We start from the raw sequence: 19,685 nt of genomic DNA on the forward strand, positions 1-19,685 counted from the left end.
GATTGAGATTCATGTTAACTCTTTTCCAAACAATTTGGCAAGATATCTAAATAATGCACAATTTTCCATTTAAATGAAAAAACAAATTGAGAAACATTAGCAACAATTCTATTTTCAAACAAATACTATCTTTTTAACCCAACAATTGGCTTTTTAAAAATGATAAAATTATTGTATGGTCCCTTTAAAAATAGTAAAATTATAAATTAATATAACGACAAAGCTCCATTTTGACCTAAAAAAATTTCTAGCTTTCTCATACTTTTAAAAGTGATTATATGAATAGCCGATTAAGTATTAACTTGATTGGCATGGGCATTGTTACCAATACAAGAGGATTAAGTTCGAGTGCGCTGAAATACATTATTCTCCTATTTATGGGTTGGGGAGGAGCTATGGGTAGTTTTAAGCATTTTGTAAAAAAAAAAAAAAAAAAAAAGATATGATCACAACCTATAATAATATTATTTTTAAAAAAAGTGATTATATCAATAAACCTAACTAAACCTTAAACTCAGAATTCTTGTTCAAAAGGATATTTGCTTGAGGAACTTCCTCAATTGTGTTCCCACTTCATCCTAAAGGCTTTCACATTCAGCATTGGAGCTAAAGAAGTAATGCCTTACCTAAACTTCATTGTGAAACAATTAGGGTTTGAACCAAAATTAGTTGTTGGGAGACTCTACCAAACTTCAAAGGTTATTATTTTTTTCAACACTTTGCTAATTAATCAACTAAATGTTAATTGAAAAATAGGTATTGGAACAGTTCGACATAATGTTAAATTTATCCCTTAACGTTTACATTTTTTGTTAAATTGACTTTTATTGAGTTTGAGCTAAATTTGGCTTTTGAACTTTTAAAAAGAGTTGAATTACTGACTAAAACGTTAAAATTTTAAGCATGACAACCCATATATCAATCCAGATGTACTCAATGCTAATTCTTTTTTGATTTTTTTTATGAACTTTTTATAATTTTTAAATTATTTATTGATGTGACATATAAGTCAAATAGATCAGTATGAAGTCCACATGGATTGTAAAGCGGGTTGCCACGCCAATATCGTTAAAAAATTAATATTTTAGTCAATAATTTTTTTTTAAAAACAATAGATTAAATTTTTTTAAAAGGTTAATGGTCAAGTTGAGTTAAAAAAAAGGGTTAAATTGATAAAAATGTAAACATTTGACATTTAAGTCTAATTAAGCAAGTAATTTTTTTTCTACTTCCTTACATAGTACACACATACCTTGGCGTACACTTAATTTTCTCACTAACTAAAACTTTTCTAAAACATATTTTAATGTGTTTAGAGTTTAATTTATATAAAATAAAATATTTTAAAGGTAATTTTAATACAATAAAATATATTAACATGAGGAAAATACACAAAATTATTAGTTATAAATCATAAATAGATCTCCTTGCTACAAAATTAAATTATTTAAAAGGGCTAATTTGCATTCAATCCTTGTATTCTTTAAACTTTTAAAATTTAGTTTTATTTAATATTTAATTTTAAAATTTTAGTTTTTTTTTACTTATTTGATTTAAAAATTAAAATCTAGTTCATATAGGATTTTCATTAAATTAAGATTTGTATTCCAATTTTAAAATCAAATGTATTTACTTTTAATTATAGAAATTTAATTTTTCTCGATTTAAAAATTATGCCCAATTGACAACATTATTAATTAACCTTCATTAAATTAGGGTTTGTATTTGATGTATTAACATATTTTTTATTGACTTAATTACTCTATCATGAATGATGCAATCAAAAGGTTTGAGAGAAGCAAAACTACATGGTAGATTAAAAATATAATTATAAAATAGTTTAATATATATAATTTGATATATGTATTTGACACTTTTTTTCTAATGTAGTACTTATAGTTTTTTTTCTAATGTGGTACCTGTATTTGATAAAATTATATATTTTAATATTTAAAGGTAACAATGTTAACTTTTTAGTATTTAATTCGAGTTTTAGATTTGATTTGATGAAAATTTGTAATTAACTAATAATATTAACAATTAACTTTCATCAAATTTCTATCAATTAGACCGTATTTGTCAAATTAAAAAAATTAAAAAATCCATAATTAAAACTAAAATTATTTTATTAACAAAATCATGAAAATTCAAGCTATATAATATTAGCGATTAACTTTTCTAAAATCAACCCTAAATCCTGAATTAAACATTAAAAGTTAACATTATTACATTCAGGTACCAAAATATTTAATTTTTCTCAAATATAAGTGCCACATTGGATCAAAAAATAATACATGTACTACATTATAAAAAAATGTCACTTCAGGGACTAAATAATATATTAAACCTTATAAAAATGAGATTTGAGTCCAATATGTCAACTTCTTTAAGCCCAAATGAAGCTGAAAAGTTTCTTAGGCCCACAAATGAAATCCCTTTGTCAGAAGTATTTCTTTTTGGTACCTTCAAAGGATTTGAATTATAGAATTTTGATGGCAATAAACATGGGTGTTTATGTTTGTATGACGCTAATATAGAGGTGTTGATGGGTTGGGCCAAGTCGGGTTTAAGTATAATATTAATAAATTTTATATTTGTCCAAACTTAGCTCGACTTGAAATATGGGCTTAAAATTTTGTTCAAATCCGTCCATAAATGTAAATGATTAATCCAAGCCTATTTTAGGTTCGTCCATATTATTTTAAAAACATATATTTATATTACTTATAATTTAATATATTTTTATTGAAATTTATATAGTCATTTTAACATTTTTTTAAAATTTACATTATAATAGTATTGTATATTTATGTGTTATAAACTATATAATATAAAAGCTGAATGTACTTGAGAGGTCCTTGTATTATAGGGCCTGGATCAAATTAGTTCCTCCCTTGTTAAATGAATCAATCCAGTCCTTGTACTATTAAAATAAGCAAATAAAGTCAAATTGGAATAGGGCTAACATTTACTGTTTAACAAACTTAATATTTTTAAAGTTCTTATGGTTTTGTAGATGAAATATTTGTTTGGAATTGAACTGCAATTGAAAAAATAAATTAATTTCAAGAGATTTTTATACACTAAATGTTAACTTTATTACAAATTGAATTTATTTAATTCTTTTCAATAATATAGGAATATATTGATAAATTTAATAATAGAGGACTAATTTGATATAGAATCTGAGGACCTCCCATATATTTTATCTTAATATAAAACATTACAAACCTAAAAATAAACTAGCCTTAGGCTTTGAATGTTCAAGCTCTACTTATATTTTAAATAGACCTAACTTTTTGCCTTACCTCGTATTTTGAGCCAAATATTTTTGTTGAAATCTTCTAAGGGCAAATAGCTCAGTCTAAGAGTAAGGCTAGGCCCATGATTTCTTTTTATACTTAAAATAGGTTTTAATGCTAACAAACTATCAAAGTAGCTGGTTTGCCCGAGTGGTTAAGGGGGCAGACTTAAGATCTGCTGCACTGAAGTGCGCGTGAGTTCGAACCTCACAGCCAGCAGTTTTTTAATTATTTTTTTTCCCCTCAAACAACGTTGAGTTATTTGTAATTTTTGCATCATAAATCCTCAAGGTTCCGATATATTGTCAAATTATAGCTGAAGTTTTATAAAATAATCTCAAAACTTTAATTAAACAGATAATCTGAGGACAAGTGTAGTAAACCATAAATGCCATTGAAAACTACAATGAAGAGGGTGACCCATGTGCTATGTTTCAGAAAATGGGGCCTAAGACCTTTTCCTAAATTATGGTCTGTATAAGGAAAATGCAACATTTTTGCACACAAAAATTCCGTCATTATAATTATTACACTGAACAATTAATTAAATTTAAAATAATTATAAGTAAAGTAAAACTGGAAAAAAATTAGAGGCGTTCATGAGTTCGATGGAACTTAAAATGATATTAACACATTTTATATTTGTTTAAACCTGATCAGACTCAAAATATGAGCCTAAAATTTTCCTCGAGCTCATCGTATTTGTAAATGGTTAACTTCTATATTTTTCTAAAAATTATTTATATTATTTTTAATTTGATATATTTTTTCATTTATTAAAATTTTATATATTGACAACTTGACAAATTTTAATTGAGTATTATATATTACTAATGATGTATTGTACATTACATCATATAATATATTATCGTTTAGTAAATAAGACAATCAAAACTGGATTTAGGCTTTGAGCTCAACTCATATTTTAAATAGGTCTAATTTTTTTGTCTAAACCCGTTTTTTAGACCAAATGTTTTTGCAAAAATATCTCAAATTTTGAACGAATATCTTAACCCTTAAATAGATCTAAAAATAACACACATTCAAACCTGAAATTTGGTTGCATGTGATTTATGAGTACGCAGAGTTGTCATTCTTGTATTGGAAAACAATAAAAATGGTATAGAATCATAATTTCATACAAATTTTTTTCTCTTTGTATAATATAATATTTGACTTTATTATCGATTTTTTTTTTATTTTCGAATTTTTAAACGAAGGGTAAAATTTTTTCGATTTTTATATACAATTATTTATGTTTGAATATTTTTTAAAAATTTCAAAAATAATTTCAAAATTTACTATCACATTCTTAATAAAATACTCGATAAACCAACAATATCAATATAATTTCCTCGAAATTTTAATCAATACTTTTCATATATATCAAACGTTGTAATGTCACATTCTTACGTTTCATTAAAATCTTAACACGAGAAAATAACAAACCCGATGTAAAATATAAAAATAGGTGTAATAGTAATTAGTTTAAAATGAAATGTCAGAGGTAAAAAGGTTGATGAGTGAAATCAAGGCAGTGTTGAGAAAGTTCACAATCCTGACAATGCCAATTTTTAATCTCTTTATAATGCAGCAATTATTGCCCACAGTTAATGTATTGGAAAGGTATCATAGTAAAAAAAATTTACATAAAGAGACCACAAATAATTTAGTGACTACCTAGTGATTCCCTTTACAAAATATTCATTTTAACATATTTAGAATTAATTGCACTAAACATCCTTAAATCATGAGTATTATTTTAAATTATTTTAATTAAGTCTTTAAATTATATCAAGATTATATTAATTAGGTCATTTCACCGTTAAAATAATTAATTTAATTGTTAAATTAACGGTTTTATAACTGATTGATATTATGTGGTGTTGTTCGTTATGTAAATACAAAAAAATCTTCTTGTAAAATTTTGTGGTGTATGATAGCATCTGATAGAACAGAGCTAGAACACTAGAGATAGCTTATGAGTTCTTTAATTTAAGGCATTCGAAGCTTTAAAATGTGTTTGAGAGAGCATATGTTGTTGGACTAACATGTGATAATAATGAGTATTTATTTAATATAGTTATATAATTACAATTTGTATTATCAAACACGATATGGACAATTACGATGTAATTACACTTTCCCAATCAAACGCATCTATGGAATTAGAATAGGTTGACTTTTGCATTTAGTCACTGTACTTTACAATTATGATGTAATTAAACTTTTTAAATTTTAAAATTTTAGTCATCGCGAAACAACAATTGTTAAATTCATTAAGTACTGTTATTTTCAAAATTTGACAGGGTAAACATATTATGATATGTTTAATGTCATGTTAACTTGTTATTTTATATTTTACTCACTAAAAATTCAATTAATGTATATTACGACTACCATTTGTGTCTAAATTGAAATTTTAAAATCGAAAAAACAGGACTTAAAATTATCCAATTATAGAATATTTACTCTACAATTGTAAGAATAATACATGTGTAATAATTGAATTTAACCAAACAAATTTAATTGATATTGTCAGTTTGTTTGAGTTAGAACTAAAATTTTAAAATTCAAAAAGTATAGAGACTAAAATTGACCAATTCGAAAAATATAAAAACTAAAATTGATCAAATTACATGGACTAAACCCACAATGTTCATAAAGTGCAAGGACTGATAGCAAAATTTAACCATTAGAATTTCTTCTAACTACAATGCTACTGTAGTAATTACACCTTTTTTCCAATTACTTTGTAGATTTCACAAACACCTTATGGTATAGAAACGGTCTTCTTTGATACATAATTTAAAAGGAATATTTTTTTAATTTTATAATTGAATTGATTATGATTAAGGGTGACATTAACTCGATAAAATGGGAAATTTTAACTCCTTTAATTAAACTTAATTAATTAGAAGAAACAAAAACAGCAAACCATTTCACCAAAAAAGCTTCATTTTTGCATCTCATTGTCCTTAAATCTGTCATAACAAAGAAATTCTCCATTAACAAGGAAAGATGGCTACAGCTTTGTCCTCTGTACAGTACTCTATTGAAAATGGACCTATATTTTGCTTGTTTGGCAGGCGAGAAAATTTAGAATAAAAAAACAACAGAAAAACAAACTGACAAAATGATCAAATGATGGTGCCCACATAGCCAATGCCTGTAATGAAGAAGGTAATGGTTTGTAGCCAAAGGTATATGAAGTAATTGTTCTTCCCGTACATAAAATCAAAGCACCCACATAGGAAAAGGAACGCTGAAAATCCCAATTCCAATGTGTTTAATCTGTTTTCATAGAACGAGAAAAAACAAGCAATTAGTTCAATTTTTTAAAATTTGAGTATAGTAAGGGACTAAAACATAATTTAACATATATAGAATCATGGGAATTTATGAGTGTAAGAGTATTATTAACCCTTTTATGCAAAAAAAAAATAACAAGTTAATCCATTTTTATTGTTAAAAACTGTTAGCATAAGATGTTTATAAAGTTAGACTGAAAAGAGAATTATTCCATTTAACCAAGGAGGCCGAGGAATCTACACCCAATTTTGTCTTGATTGTCTTTGTATCAAGTATAAATTCTTTATAATGATGTCGTTGATTAAAAATATTATATAAATACGTGAGTGCACTTAAATTTGTCTTGTAAGGAAGGGGTCTTACCTATCGATAAATTTTGATCTATATCTCTTGATCGCTTTGCTATTGGTCTTGTTTTTATTAGCTTCAGCGACTTTCTTCGCTACATCTCCAAGCTTCTCGGTGACGACCCACTCGTTGGCTCGGCCGGTCTCGAAGAGACCGATGAGTGTCGCTTTTGTCCGATGCAACGACATCACGTTCTCGAAAAGAATCCAATAAAACAATAGGTGAATGGACCTACAAAATACCCCAACACATACAAAACATTAAATATATTTTTCTAGTGAGTTCTTGAAACATCATATCTCGGATCGTATTTCACTGTACCTAGGAGTGCCTACGGAATTTAAGATGGTTATGATGGAAGGGATATAAACCGAACCCCATATAGGAACTTTAACCTCAGGGACTAGAATGGTTAAAGGGAGGACCACACAGTAAAAAAAGAAAGTGACCATGTGAGCAATGATTTTTCTGACGAAGAAGAAGCTGTAAATTACGTATACTTTCTTCCAGAATCTCACTTTCTGCAACAAGGTAAAAAGTTAAAAAATCAATTAATTTAGTTTATAAGATAAAAATTTACAGCAATGTCCTTGTTTTTTCACCTTGTTTGTGATGATCTCGCACACCATTTTTCTGAACAAATTTGCAGGGCCACATGACCATCTATGTTGCTGGAAACGAAAGGCCTTGAAAGTACTTGGAAGTTCACTTTTTACCTAATAAGATAAAATGTAATTTGGATTTTATGTTTGGATTATTTCGTACTTGAGATATTAAGCATAAAGCTTAGTCAGTTTGGATTCAGATCGTTTTGAGTTTGTGTCAATATCAGATCAGGTTAAGTTGGCTTTGAGTTTGAGTTGATTTGGACCTTATGATTCGGGTCAAAATTAACAAAATTACCTACATCCATATACATGTTAGATATGAATGCCTGTAGTAAAATGAAGAATCGAAACAATACAGATACCTGAAGGTCACCAAGGTAAAGAAATTTCCATCCCCTAAGACTAGCTCGGACGGCAAGGTCCATGTCCTCCACGGTGGTTCTATCTTTCCATCCACCTGCCTCATTAATGGCTCCTATTCTCCATATACCAGCAGTTCCTGCATTTGGATCATGCATAAGTTAATACAATGTTATTAGTACCTGTTGAGGGAAGATTGACTCTTTCAAGAAAAATCTTCGAAATATCATTTGTTTGAAGTTGAAACTCTCAACGGATTAATATTATCTTCAGTCAGTGTTTTATCTTTCGACTCTGACAAAAGTTCAAGTGCTTGAGTGTTCTTGAAGAGACGGCAAATTCAACAGAGTGAGAGCACCTAGTCCCCTACCAAGTGCAAATACTGACGTTTCCTTAGTAAATGGTCAAACACAGTCTGCTTCTTCAAGCACTTGCAAGGCGTTTTCACTCTGTCAAACCCACCGTGTCAAACACTCACACTCTTCGTAAAAATCCCAAAATCTCTCAACAATGCCGAAAGTTTTTTACCATTAAAACCGAAGAAAGCATGAGTTGCTGATCCAACTTCTTGTTCTACTGTGAAATGGTAATCCAATGACATCTCTTGCATTCTTGTTAGCAAGCATTCGTCGGCATTCACTAAAACAAATTCGAACTCAATAATTAACTCAACAATTAATTTAATTTCAATTAATTAATTAATCAAAATAAATATGAAAACATTTCGTATATTTATACAGAATTTTCCAAAATTAAACTAAAATTCAATTCACCGAATATATTATATATTATATTTAAATATATAATAAATTTTATCGAGTATTAACTCAATTATCATTATTGATTTCTCTGAAATGAAAACACTACTTGACTGCTGCTGTGATGGAAATGACATTTATGACCTCTTATCAGTTAAGATTACCCTGCTCCTGACCAATTTTGGTCGTTAACCAAGAGAGCAAAATCAGACCAATTTTTGTTCTTTTATACTGAAATGACAAAACCACCCCAGAAAACACATGCAAATTACTAATATAACAAAGAAGACAAAAGCTTTATTAATGATTGGAATGTCTAATTAACTGAAATTCTTTACTAGTATAAACTTTTATAGGTCAAATTTCAGATTTAGTTTATACACTTTAACCTTTTATAATTTGGTCCATTTATTTTTATTATATAATTAATTAACCTTACCAACATAGACTTCCGAACCGAAACAATTAACAGTGTTAACTATTTAAACTGACAGATAACATTAGGAAAACAACGAATCAAATTATGTGAAATTAAATTATAAGGACTAAATATCATGTTTTTATCATGGTAGAGGGACCAAAGAAAAAACAAGACCAATTTTTTATACTAAATTCTCAAAGATGGGTCCCATTAACTCTGATGGAAGGCTGAGTGGGTCCCAACTTGTTTAGGGGAGTACCCTTGTTTTTTTTTTTCTCGGACCCACACCCCTCAGCCGACAAAAACCAAACACATAATTTCATTGTCCAAATAAAAAAATGTTTTGTTTTAACACCACCGACACAATTAAACACAAACTTAAGCAGTAATGTAATTGAAAAGGATTAATTCTCAAACTGGTCCTCAAATCATACTGTTTTTCTATTGGAATATCAATTTTGTTTCATTGTACCAAAAACTGCACACCTCAAAAATTTGGAAAATTATCATTAATATCTTAAAAATTTTGGAAAGTTTTAGTTAAATCACTCAAAAAATTTGAAATTTTTAATTTAACCCCAAAACTTAATGTCAAGATATGCTACTATTTAAGTATCACTTTTGATCCTAAAAAGCTTAAAAGATTTGCATTTAAGCCTGATTAAAAAGATAATTAGATGATAAAAAAATAAGAAATTTAGGATTTAAGGTACCGAATCTCCAACGAGCTTGAACTAGAGCAATGTCGGGGTTATGGTCCAAAAACGGGATACTTTTTCTAAGGAAATCGGGATCTGGTCTGAAATCGGCATCGATAATGGCTACATATTCACAATGTTTCACATAGCTCCTCTTTAACCCTTCTTTTAATGCACCAGCTTTGTAACCTGTTCGGTTTTCTCTTATTTGGTACGTTATGTTTATGCCTTTGCTTGCCCACCTTTGGCACTCTTGCTCCACCATCAACTGCATTAAAAAAAAAAAAAAACATTTTCATAGCTTGAAAATCGAGATCTTTTAAGGTTAAATTGTAATTTTAGTCCTTATATTATGCTCAAAATTTTGAGATTTAGGGGTTGTTCAGAGTTTCAAACCCTAGATTAGGTGTTGGCTAACAAATTGAGGATAATGCAAGAACTTTTTTATTGTTCCCCTGGCTAGTTGACGCGGGCAAACTTAACAATTTTATGCTAAGAAGGTTAAATTGAAATACTAAAGGTCTAAAAATGCAATATAACCATTTTATCCTCGACTTGGAATTGTGTTTCCGGGAAAAAACACATCCGCATTTTAACCAGAACTGATGATATTATAGGGATTTGAGCATAATACAGGGACCGGAACCATAATTTGACCATTAAGAAAAGATGGCCCGGTAATTAACCTTGATTGCAGAGTCAGTTGAATCATCAAGTACTTGTATAACAAGACGATCGGACGGCCATGAAAGTCCACAAGCTGCTCCAATGGAGATCTTATAAACCTGTTGAAACACACACACACACAAAAAAAAAAACTTAAACCTTTTGTTTTAGCATCGAAAATCCAGAAATAAAAAATTGCAGAAAAAGGACCTCTTTTTCATTAAACATTGGTATTTGCACCAAAACAACCGGAAAATTCGAGCTACCGTGCTCTTCATCGTCTTCAATAGGCACAAACTTATACCGTTCCTCTGGTTTTTTCCAAAAAAGCTTTACGAGGACAATGACAATCCCCATATAAACCCTTTCCATAAACAACATAAGCGCCATGCCTAAACAAATATAAACCGAAAGTTTCAACATAGGGACTAACAATGGTGCTTTAATCAATTCCCACATCAAGCCCAGTTGACTCGTTACATCATCTCGATTCACTAGAAATGATTGTGGAATCAGTAGCTTTGGTGATATCTGATCCATCTATACTTTTCTTTATTTTTTATTGTAAAAAACAGGGGATTTTTTGAAATGAAAAAAAAAAATAAAAAAAACCCCTTTTAACAAAGAGAATCTCTCACTGGTTTGTTGATGTTTGGCAATAAAAATGAAGCCCCCTGTTTGAGAAACAGAGTGAAGTGAGGCAATGATAATGCCAATGGAGAGGATGAGAGACTCTCTTGCGGGTAGAGAAACAGAGTAAAGAGGGGGTTCTTTTATAGTGTAAGAATTGGTCATATTTGGAACTTTAAATTTATTTACTAAGAAAATCTTACACCTTATTTTTAGTTATAAACTGTTTTGATAGAATCAATTTTTATTATTTTTTTAATAAATAATTAATTTTAATCCTAACTAATTAGCTAAAATAAGTTCCCATTCAGTTAATTCACTTTGAATTTAATTGAAATCTAAATTAATTATTGAAGAAAAATTATTCGTAATTTATATATTATATTAATTGAGTTATTGAAATGACGTAGAATTATCCATAACCTGTACCTAATTCATAAGTAAGAGACGTTTCAGTGCACTCGAGTTCACATCCTTTTATGCTCAAACAATTCTTTTGAATTGAGTATGATTATATATGTGATAACATTTGCTATACCAGGAATATTGATGATCCTGATTATTGCAATTGCTGAGGATATCCCTTTTTAGTTTAGCTTCTAATTAGCTTCTAGAATCTATTTCTTAGTTTAAGGTCCTTCTTTACTAACTGGAATCAAAGAATTAGATCTGTTCTACCCAAAATGGGAATAGGCTGGGGTTATGAACTTATAATTTATAATCAGATGATCGAGTCGATTCCATGATTATAAGTTCATTCCATACTGGACCAGATCAAAATAGGACAATATACATTCTCATTATGAGAATGGGTCATTTGAGCATATCTAAATAGATACTATGTTTACATATGGATCCCTACGTCTTTATATTCCATTTAGGATTATGAATGGGCGTAATTGAGCCTTCTTTTTACATATCTCTCGTTATTTGGGACCCTCTTGTATTGACAATAATGTTCATGTATTGGTAAGAACGTGAATTTTTTTTAATTGAATGTACTTAAAAGATTTCTTTATTATAAGGACTTGATTAAATTAGTCTCTATACTATTAAATGTATCGATTTAGTTTCTATATCATTAAAAAGAATTAAATAAGGTCAAATTGGAATAAAATTAATGTTTCCTGTTTAACAGAGTTGTTATTTTTAAAGTTTTTATTGTTCTGTAAATGAAATCTTTTGTTTAGAATTGAATTGTAATTGAAAAAAAAAATTCAAGACATTTTTAATATCGTGAATGTTAACTGTTACATTTGGATTTATTTGATTCTTTTTAATAATATAGGGACTAAATTGATCCATTTAATAATATAGTGGCTAATTTGATCCACTCCCAATAATACATGGACCTCCAAGGTGTTTTAACCCTTAATATACTATTTTGATACTCGAGCTTTTTTTTGTTCTAGTTTGGTACCTTCCCCTGAGTTTTTTTTAATTTGATATTTGAGTTTTTTTTTAATCTCGGTTAAGCAAAGTTAATTTGGTGCCTGAGCTTTTTTTTTTATCCCAATTAAGTACCTATGTTTTTTTTATTAGAACACATGTCAACATGGGCGAAACCATATATCTTTCTTGGAGGGGCTGAAATTAAGTTATAAAAATGCAATTTCACCAATATATTAGCTTAAATCTAAATAATTTTTAAAAGGATTAAATCAAAATTTTATCATGCTCTGGGGGAAAATTATAATTTTACCATATACTTTTTTTTATAATTTTGAAAATTTTGAAGGGCCTAGAGAAATTTGTTTTAGGCCATGCCCCCTTGCTGTCACCCTTATGTGCTAAACATTTATTTAGGAACATTTTGCCATTAGATTTAGGTATCAAATTAAACACTAAAACTAAATTTAAGTACCAAATGTTATATTAACCATCTTTTTATGGTTAGTAGATGTTTTCCTTTTCTGATTGGCTGTTGATGCAAGCTTCTCCAATGGTGAAAACGCCAAAGATTGAACACTTTTTACTTTTTTTTTTCAGAAAATTGTCATTAATTGCAGGTACCTAAAAGTAAAAAAGGTACATGCATGGAAGATTGAAGAAGTGTCTAAAGTAAAAGACTCTTATCTTCAAAGCAAGAATCAATGTTAGGTTAATTAGTAAAACTGACTCAGGTAAATAGCATAAGCTGCATGGAAATGCTGTTATCTCCATAAAAATATCATGGAAATTTTTATATTAAAAGTAATATTATATTTTATCTTTTTTTTTTACATAAAAGTGAGTAAATTAGTCTTTTTTTAATTAAAGAATTATCTATTTTTATTATTAAAAATTAGTGTGGTTGACGAAATAATCAAATAGTGACATATGATATGCCGCCGGTACCTCATGGTGATGTACAAGACCAGTTTTTAATCACAAAAATGAATGGAATTTTTAACAGAAAGACTAATTTACTCTTTGATCTAATGTATATTAACTACTTTACTCATTTTTTTTGAATAAACGAGACAAAATGTAATTTTACTTCTAATATAGAGACTTCCATAATGCTTTTACCTACACCTTCTCATTTTTTATTGCGCATAAACTATACTATAGGTTAATTAATTATATTTAAGTTTTTATGGTTATCCGACTATAAAAAAAGTTACAATATGATTACTTAACTAATGACTATTTTTTGTTCATTCCGTTAACTATGTAACAGAAAAATGACAAAATATTCTAAAATTGACAGAACAATAAATTTAGCTCTCTAAGGTTTACACACTTTGTTAATTTGATCTTGATTTAAAAAAAAAATAGCCTTCAACATCTAAATATTGTGTAATTATATGTGATGTAATTGACAAAAGCAAAGACTCTAGATCTTAAGTATCCAGGTTCGACAATTATTGATATAGTATCATTTTATGTTTATGTATTTCATATATGTATAATTATATTTATAAAATAATATATTTATTTCTTTAAATGTGTATGATTAAAATAAAATTTCATGTGTACAATTACATCAAATCAAAATCTTGTAACAAATTACATATTAAATTATTAAAAAAGTATTAATTAAATAAATATTTATGTGTAATTTTGAGATTTACCCAAAATAAAATTACCTTATGCTATTTTCTTGATAATTGCCAATTTTGAATCCATTAATGAAGCATTGAAATTAGTTGCACAATTAATGGCTTTAATGGCCAAGAACTAAACAACAAAAATCCTTTATTTAAGGATAATCTTCGTCCTATTCATTGTTTGGTTACTAAAAAGTTTCAAATTATTTGCATCCTAATCTTCATCCTATTCATTGTTTGGTTACAAGAGAGTATATTATATTTAGAGTTATTTGCAGTAAACACCTTCAACTATGACCCTTAATTTAAATTGGTCTTTTAAATTTTAAAATATTTTAATTACATTCTTAAACGATCAAAGTTATATCAATCAGGATCTTTCATTATTTATTTATTTTTGGTAACAAGAGTAACAAAAAACTAGTTACAAGAACTTAAAACCCTTCAATTCTTGAAAAGTTGAAACCCAAGCCTTCTCTCATGAGTTATCTTTACTAAGCTATTCGTACCCTGATTATCTTCTTTAAAAATGTGTCAAATACTCTAATAGCCAAATCGTGACAGTAGCTGATGAATTCTCCTAACCAGTGTAGAGTTGGAACTCGGTCAATTAAAAGTGTCAACCCATCCAAGATACCCCACAGTTCCACATCAAACACTTAGCAACTCTCCAAATACTTGTTAAACCCAAATAACCACTTCCCATTACGATCTTGCACAATTCCTTCTGCTATAGCGAATGACACACTGAATTTCATATGGCTAAATTTAAAATGGTTTTAAGAAAAAAAAAAGACATTGCAAAATAACTTTTAAAATTAAAAATGCATTCGTAAAAGTTTCAAAAACCTCAAAACTAAGATTTTTACAACACTCGTTTTAACGATTTTTTTTCTTCTAAAAATTTTCATTTTAAATTATGTCGTATAAGATCTGATGTATTAAATTAACTATTTTAGTAACAGAATGACTTGATTGATATAACATCAGTAGTTTGAAAACGTAATTAAAATGATTTGAATTTTGAGAGACCAATTTAACATAACGGTTATAGTTTGGAATGTCGGTGCAATTATATGCCTATTTTAATTATTTTACTCAATATTATTATTAATAATGATAAAATATTAATTGATATAAAAATTTACATGTGCAATTTTAGTTACCATATAAATAATGAACTTTTATTTCATTTTGATATATTTATATATTATTTTACATGTTAATAGCAAATAAAATATTTAAATTTAAAATTATTTATCCAAAGCCATTCTAATTCATAAGACTTTTTAAAGGTATTTTATAATTAAAATTAAGTAAAAATATATTAAATAAGTTAGGGTGTATTTGATAAACTCAAAAATTAAGTGTTGAATTTTTTCTGTTATACTAGAAAGGGTAAACTGCATCACAGGTCATCTAAATATGGGTCATTTCTCTTTTAGTCACCAAACTATGAAATTTTTAAAACCCAACTAATCAAGATTGATTTTTGGTCTATTTCTATTAATTGCACTAATAGAAATGTGACATGACAGCTGAATATTGGTATATTAATAAATTTATCCGTTAAATTTCACATATTATATCGGTTTAGTCATAGTTTTAAAAATTAACCTTCAAAATTTACAAATGATCTAAATTTCATCCTCATTCTAAAAATTCAAAGAAATATATAAAACTACATAAATATTCTAAAAATATATAATAATAAATCTAAATTTTGTATTAATATTTAAGTTAATATTAAATAAAAATAAAAAAACCCTCCCCTCCTATTACTCTTATTTCATTGTACATCCCTTTTTTTTCACTCTTTAGTCTTGTTTCTCTATCCTTCCGATTAAAGAAATTAATATTCAACGATTTTTAATTGATAATTTAAATTTTATATATTCTTTTGAATTTTTAGAATTAGGATAAAATTGAGACCATTTGTAAAGTTTAAGGGTTAATTTTTAAAATTATGACTAAATCAATATAATATGTAAAAATTAAGGACTAAATTTATAAATATATTGATTTTTCAATTGCCACGTCATCCTCCTATTAGCACAATTAATGGAAATGGATAAAAAAACAATCTTGATTAGTTGGGTGACTAAAAAGAAAATGACCCATAATTGAGTGACTTGTGGTGTAGTTTACCTATTAATTTTTTTTGGTAAATTAGTAAATATAAGTACTTAATATAATTATGTGAAAGATTAATATGGTAATTTGAATATCTCAATTTTTACATTAAGTGATAAGTAGCTACCTACTTACTTATTTTATTTTACACTTTTTTTTTGTTGAAATTTTATATTAAGTAAAAAATCAGAATGATTATCCAATACATTTAAAACATTAAATGTTGAAATGTTCATTTTAATGAAATGAAAAATTCCGATAATTTATCAAACACACCCTTATATTATAGTAAAAATAAAGGATTTAATGGTTTAACTATAAATTAAATTTCCTTTTTACCAAAGAGAATCTCAATGACTTGATGTTGAAGAAAGCTTAAAAGGGTTTATTTTATTTTATATGAATTAAGGAATTTAGTATGAATGCATGAAACTTTTTTTATAAAAAGGGTATCATGATAATAGCAAAGTCCTTTTTAGTCTTAATAATGGCTGAAAAATATTATGGTCAAAAGAAATGGCTGCTGTGGAATCAACACTAAATTTGGTAGTTTGAAATGTGATATTTTTCTATTTTCTTTATCTCTACAATGTACAAATTTGGTTATATATATTAATTAAAATTAATTCCTTTAAAATTTTAAAATTTTAAATTAATAAAGGTGAAATTATACTTTAGTCCTTCTTAAAATGATAAAATTCAATTTAATCTTTTAAAAATTATAAAGATATAGACTATTAAAATGATGAAATTACAATTTAATTTCAATCTTCTATAAAAAAATTTCTGACTTTATCCTTGATTAAAATGCAGTGTATATTTATTAAAAATTATTACAAAAGTTGTAACTTTTCAAAATTAATATAAGTGAAAAAGTAAAAATATAATATATTGAAAATTAAATTAAATGTGTTTGCAAACTCTATGCAAACTTCACTATTTATAAGGAGAATAATGCAAAACTATTAAAATTTCCTTAATTTACTGAATATGCTTGATATTATTTTTATTCGAATCTTTTAATTATTTTTATTTTTAAATTACCATATATGTACATCACGGTTTTCAAATTTTAAAACTTACAAATTTTCGTTGCAAAATAAGGTAATCAATTAAGTGTTTTTCTGTTATAAAATAAATAGTTTTAACGGTATTTTCCTAAAATTGGAAAGTAATTTGCCAAAATTAATATTGTCAAAACACACAATTTTGAAATCGATTTCTGGGTTTAAAACAAGTATATGTAATTCCTCAAGATTCGGCCATAATGTTTAGGCCGGATGTAAAGTGTTACAAATATAATTTTTTAGGATTTATAATATAAGAACTTTTTTACCATAACCATTCCAAACATTTATACATGTTCGTATTTAGAATATAATTTTATAACTTGTATAAAACTAATTTTTTAAAATTGACTTTGAGTGTAGTTACATGTATAATTACTTTGATTCTCATATTCCTCCTCAACATTACATCTTGCACCACTAAAGGCATTGTGAGAAAAAATAAAAACCTATTTGGCAACAATTTATCGCCTTGTGTACAAGGGCGAAGCCAGAAATTTTTGTTAGGGAGGTTGAAATTAAATTTTAATTTTTAATAGCCTATATATTTATAAGTCTTAAATGATTAAATCAATTTTTTTATCATTCTTAGGGGTCAAAGTACAATTTTACTTTTACTAATTTTAAAATTTAAAATTTTTAAAGGGTCTAAATGGACAAACTGATTGTGTATAGCATCAACAGCCATGTTCACTGCCGAACTCCACTTGTCAATCCCTTGTCATCTAGTTGCAAACCTCCAATGCCAATCTCGACAATTCCACCACTTCGGCTCCAAATATTAAGTCTACTATTGTTTACTATTACTCTCAATTAGCAGTCAATGCACCCCTTTCTCTCAAGCCGTTTTCAGAACATCAACAATTTCTCGAAATTCTACCTTTAAAATTGAGCTAACGCCTATGTTATATGATTATACCCAGATACTCAGTCGCTCTAATGACATCTTACTATCCCACCCTCCATCGCACTTCCAAATCAATATTATATAAGAATTACTTTCAGAAAATATATATCATATGAAAATTGACTAGTTATTAATGAGAAAGGGAATTGATATTCATAAAGGCAAAGCTTCTTTGATTGATTAAGCAATTTGTGTTTTACAATGTAGAAGATGATGTGGTTCTCCGTCGCAATAAAAAATAGTTCAATAAAAGAAACATCTTGTATGTTTTTCTGTTTGCATATTCAAAATTTTCAATACACAAACACAAATTCTCAGCAAATAATTATGCCAGGTGATGTTTAATTTCAAACCTGATACAACTTTATCCATTTCTTATTGCGTTAGTTAGCAACCCTATCAAATTGCATGCAAAACAGTATTAATTTGCCCATTAGGATGAAATTGATGAAATTGATGAAATATGTAAATATTATTATATATTTTTTAAAGTTTAATATATAATTTGGTACTTGAAATTGATACTTTTTCTAATATGGTACTCGTGTTATTTTGATACCCAAAGTTCAAATATAACGGTATTAGCTTTTTAGTGTTTAATTTGGATTCTAGAGTTTGTTTATTCAAATTCATAATTAGCTAATAATATTGACAATTAACTTTCAACAAATTAACCGTAAAACACGAATTAAATTGCATCCATCGGATTGTTCTGACAAATTAAATTCAAAATTAAATAAATTCACAATTAACACTAAATTTATTCTATTAACTACATAATAATTTTAGCAATTAACTTTCATCAAATTCACTTTAAAACTCGAATTAAACACTAAAATATTAACACCGTTACCTTTGGATACCAAAATATATAAAGTTTGCCAGATACAAATACCGGTTACACCAAAAAATAACATATGTACCACATTATCATATATATATATTTGAACCACAATCGAAGTTTCATGTGTATAAGTACACCAAATCAAAATTCATATATTATATTGCACATTGAATCAAAGTTCATACATAATTTTGAGATTTATCCTTTTCAAAATTTGTTAAATTAAGAGTTTGGATGGTGTTAATTTTTTAGTGTTTCATTCGGATTTTAGGATTAATTTGATAAAAGTTAATTGTTAATATTATTAAGATTAGTTTTTCATAAATTTGTTAATAGAATAAGTTTAGTGTTAATTATGAATTTATTTAATTTTGAGCTTGATTTGTCAAATACAGAAAACGAATATGATTTAATTCGGGTTTTAGGGTTGATTTGATGAAAGTTAATAACTAATATTTTTTTTGTCAAATACAAGTATCACATGGGAAAAAAAAACATGGATGAGAGAAAAAAACAAATTCAAGTACTAAATTATGTATCAAGCCTGAAATAAATTATTATAAGTATTAAATTGTATAACTTCAACTCAAACTAATTAA

The 19,685-nt window shown here is 27.2% G+C and overlaps 1 protein-coding gene and 1 non-coding gene across 2 annotated transcripts; one reads left to right on the top strand and one right to left on the bottom strand.

The window, feature by feature from the left end:
• Positions 1-3,438: 3,438 nt before the first annotated feature.
• On the top strand, positions 3,439-3,521 carry TRNAL-UAA (transfer RNA leucine (anticodon UAA)). Its single transcript has one exon. It is a non-coding gene; the product is annotated as a tRNA-Leu (tRNA).
• A 2,721-nt stretch (positions 3,522-6,242) lies between these two features.
• Positions 6,243-11,239, bottom strand: LOC108465289 (glucomannan 4-beta-mannosyltransferase 2-like). Its single transcript, XM_017765607.2, has 9 exons — positions 10,684-11,239; positions 10,494-10,592; positions 9,823-10,075; positions 8,459-8,569; positions 7,933-8,069; positions 7,565-7,678; positions 7,284-7,483; positions 6,978-7,193; positions 6,243-6,596 (listed from the first exon to the last, which is right to left on the bottom strand). Exons 1-9 carry the CDS (start codon positions 11,011-11,013, stop codon positions 6,443-6,445), a joined length of 1,614 nt encoding a protein of 537 aa, XP_017621096.1. The 5' UTR covers positions 11,014-11,239; the 3' UTR covers positions 6,243-6,442.
• Between the last annotated feature and the right edge of the window lie 8,446 nt (positions 11,240-19,685).

Source organism: Gossypium arboreum, chromosome 8, assembly GCF_025698485.1.
Source record: "Gossypium arboreum isolate Shixiya-1 chromosome 8, ASM2569848v2, whole genome shotgun sequence".
Classification (NCBI taxonomy): domain Eukaryota; kingdom Viridiplantae; phylum Streptophyta; class Magnoliopsida; order Malvales; family Malvaceae; genus Gossypium; species Gossypium arboreum.

Bases quoted from the DNA above. Each gene is read 5' to 3' on its own strand.
- LOC108465289 (XM_017765607.2), bottom strand. From the start codon at position 11,013: ATGGATCAGATATCACCAAAGCTACTGATTCCACAATCATTTCTAGTG. The intron at 7,484-7,564 runs GTGAAAAAACAA...ACCTTGTTGCAG, and splicing joins GCGAGATCATCACAAACAAG to AAAGTGAGATTCTGGAAGAA. The intron at 6,597-6,977 runs GTAAGACCCCTT...CTATGAAAACAG, and splicing joins AGATCAAAATTTATCGATAG to ATTAAACACATTGGAATTGG.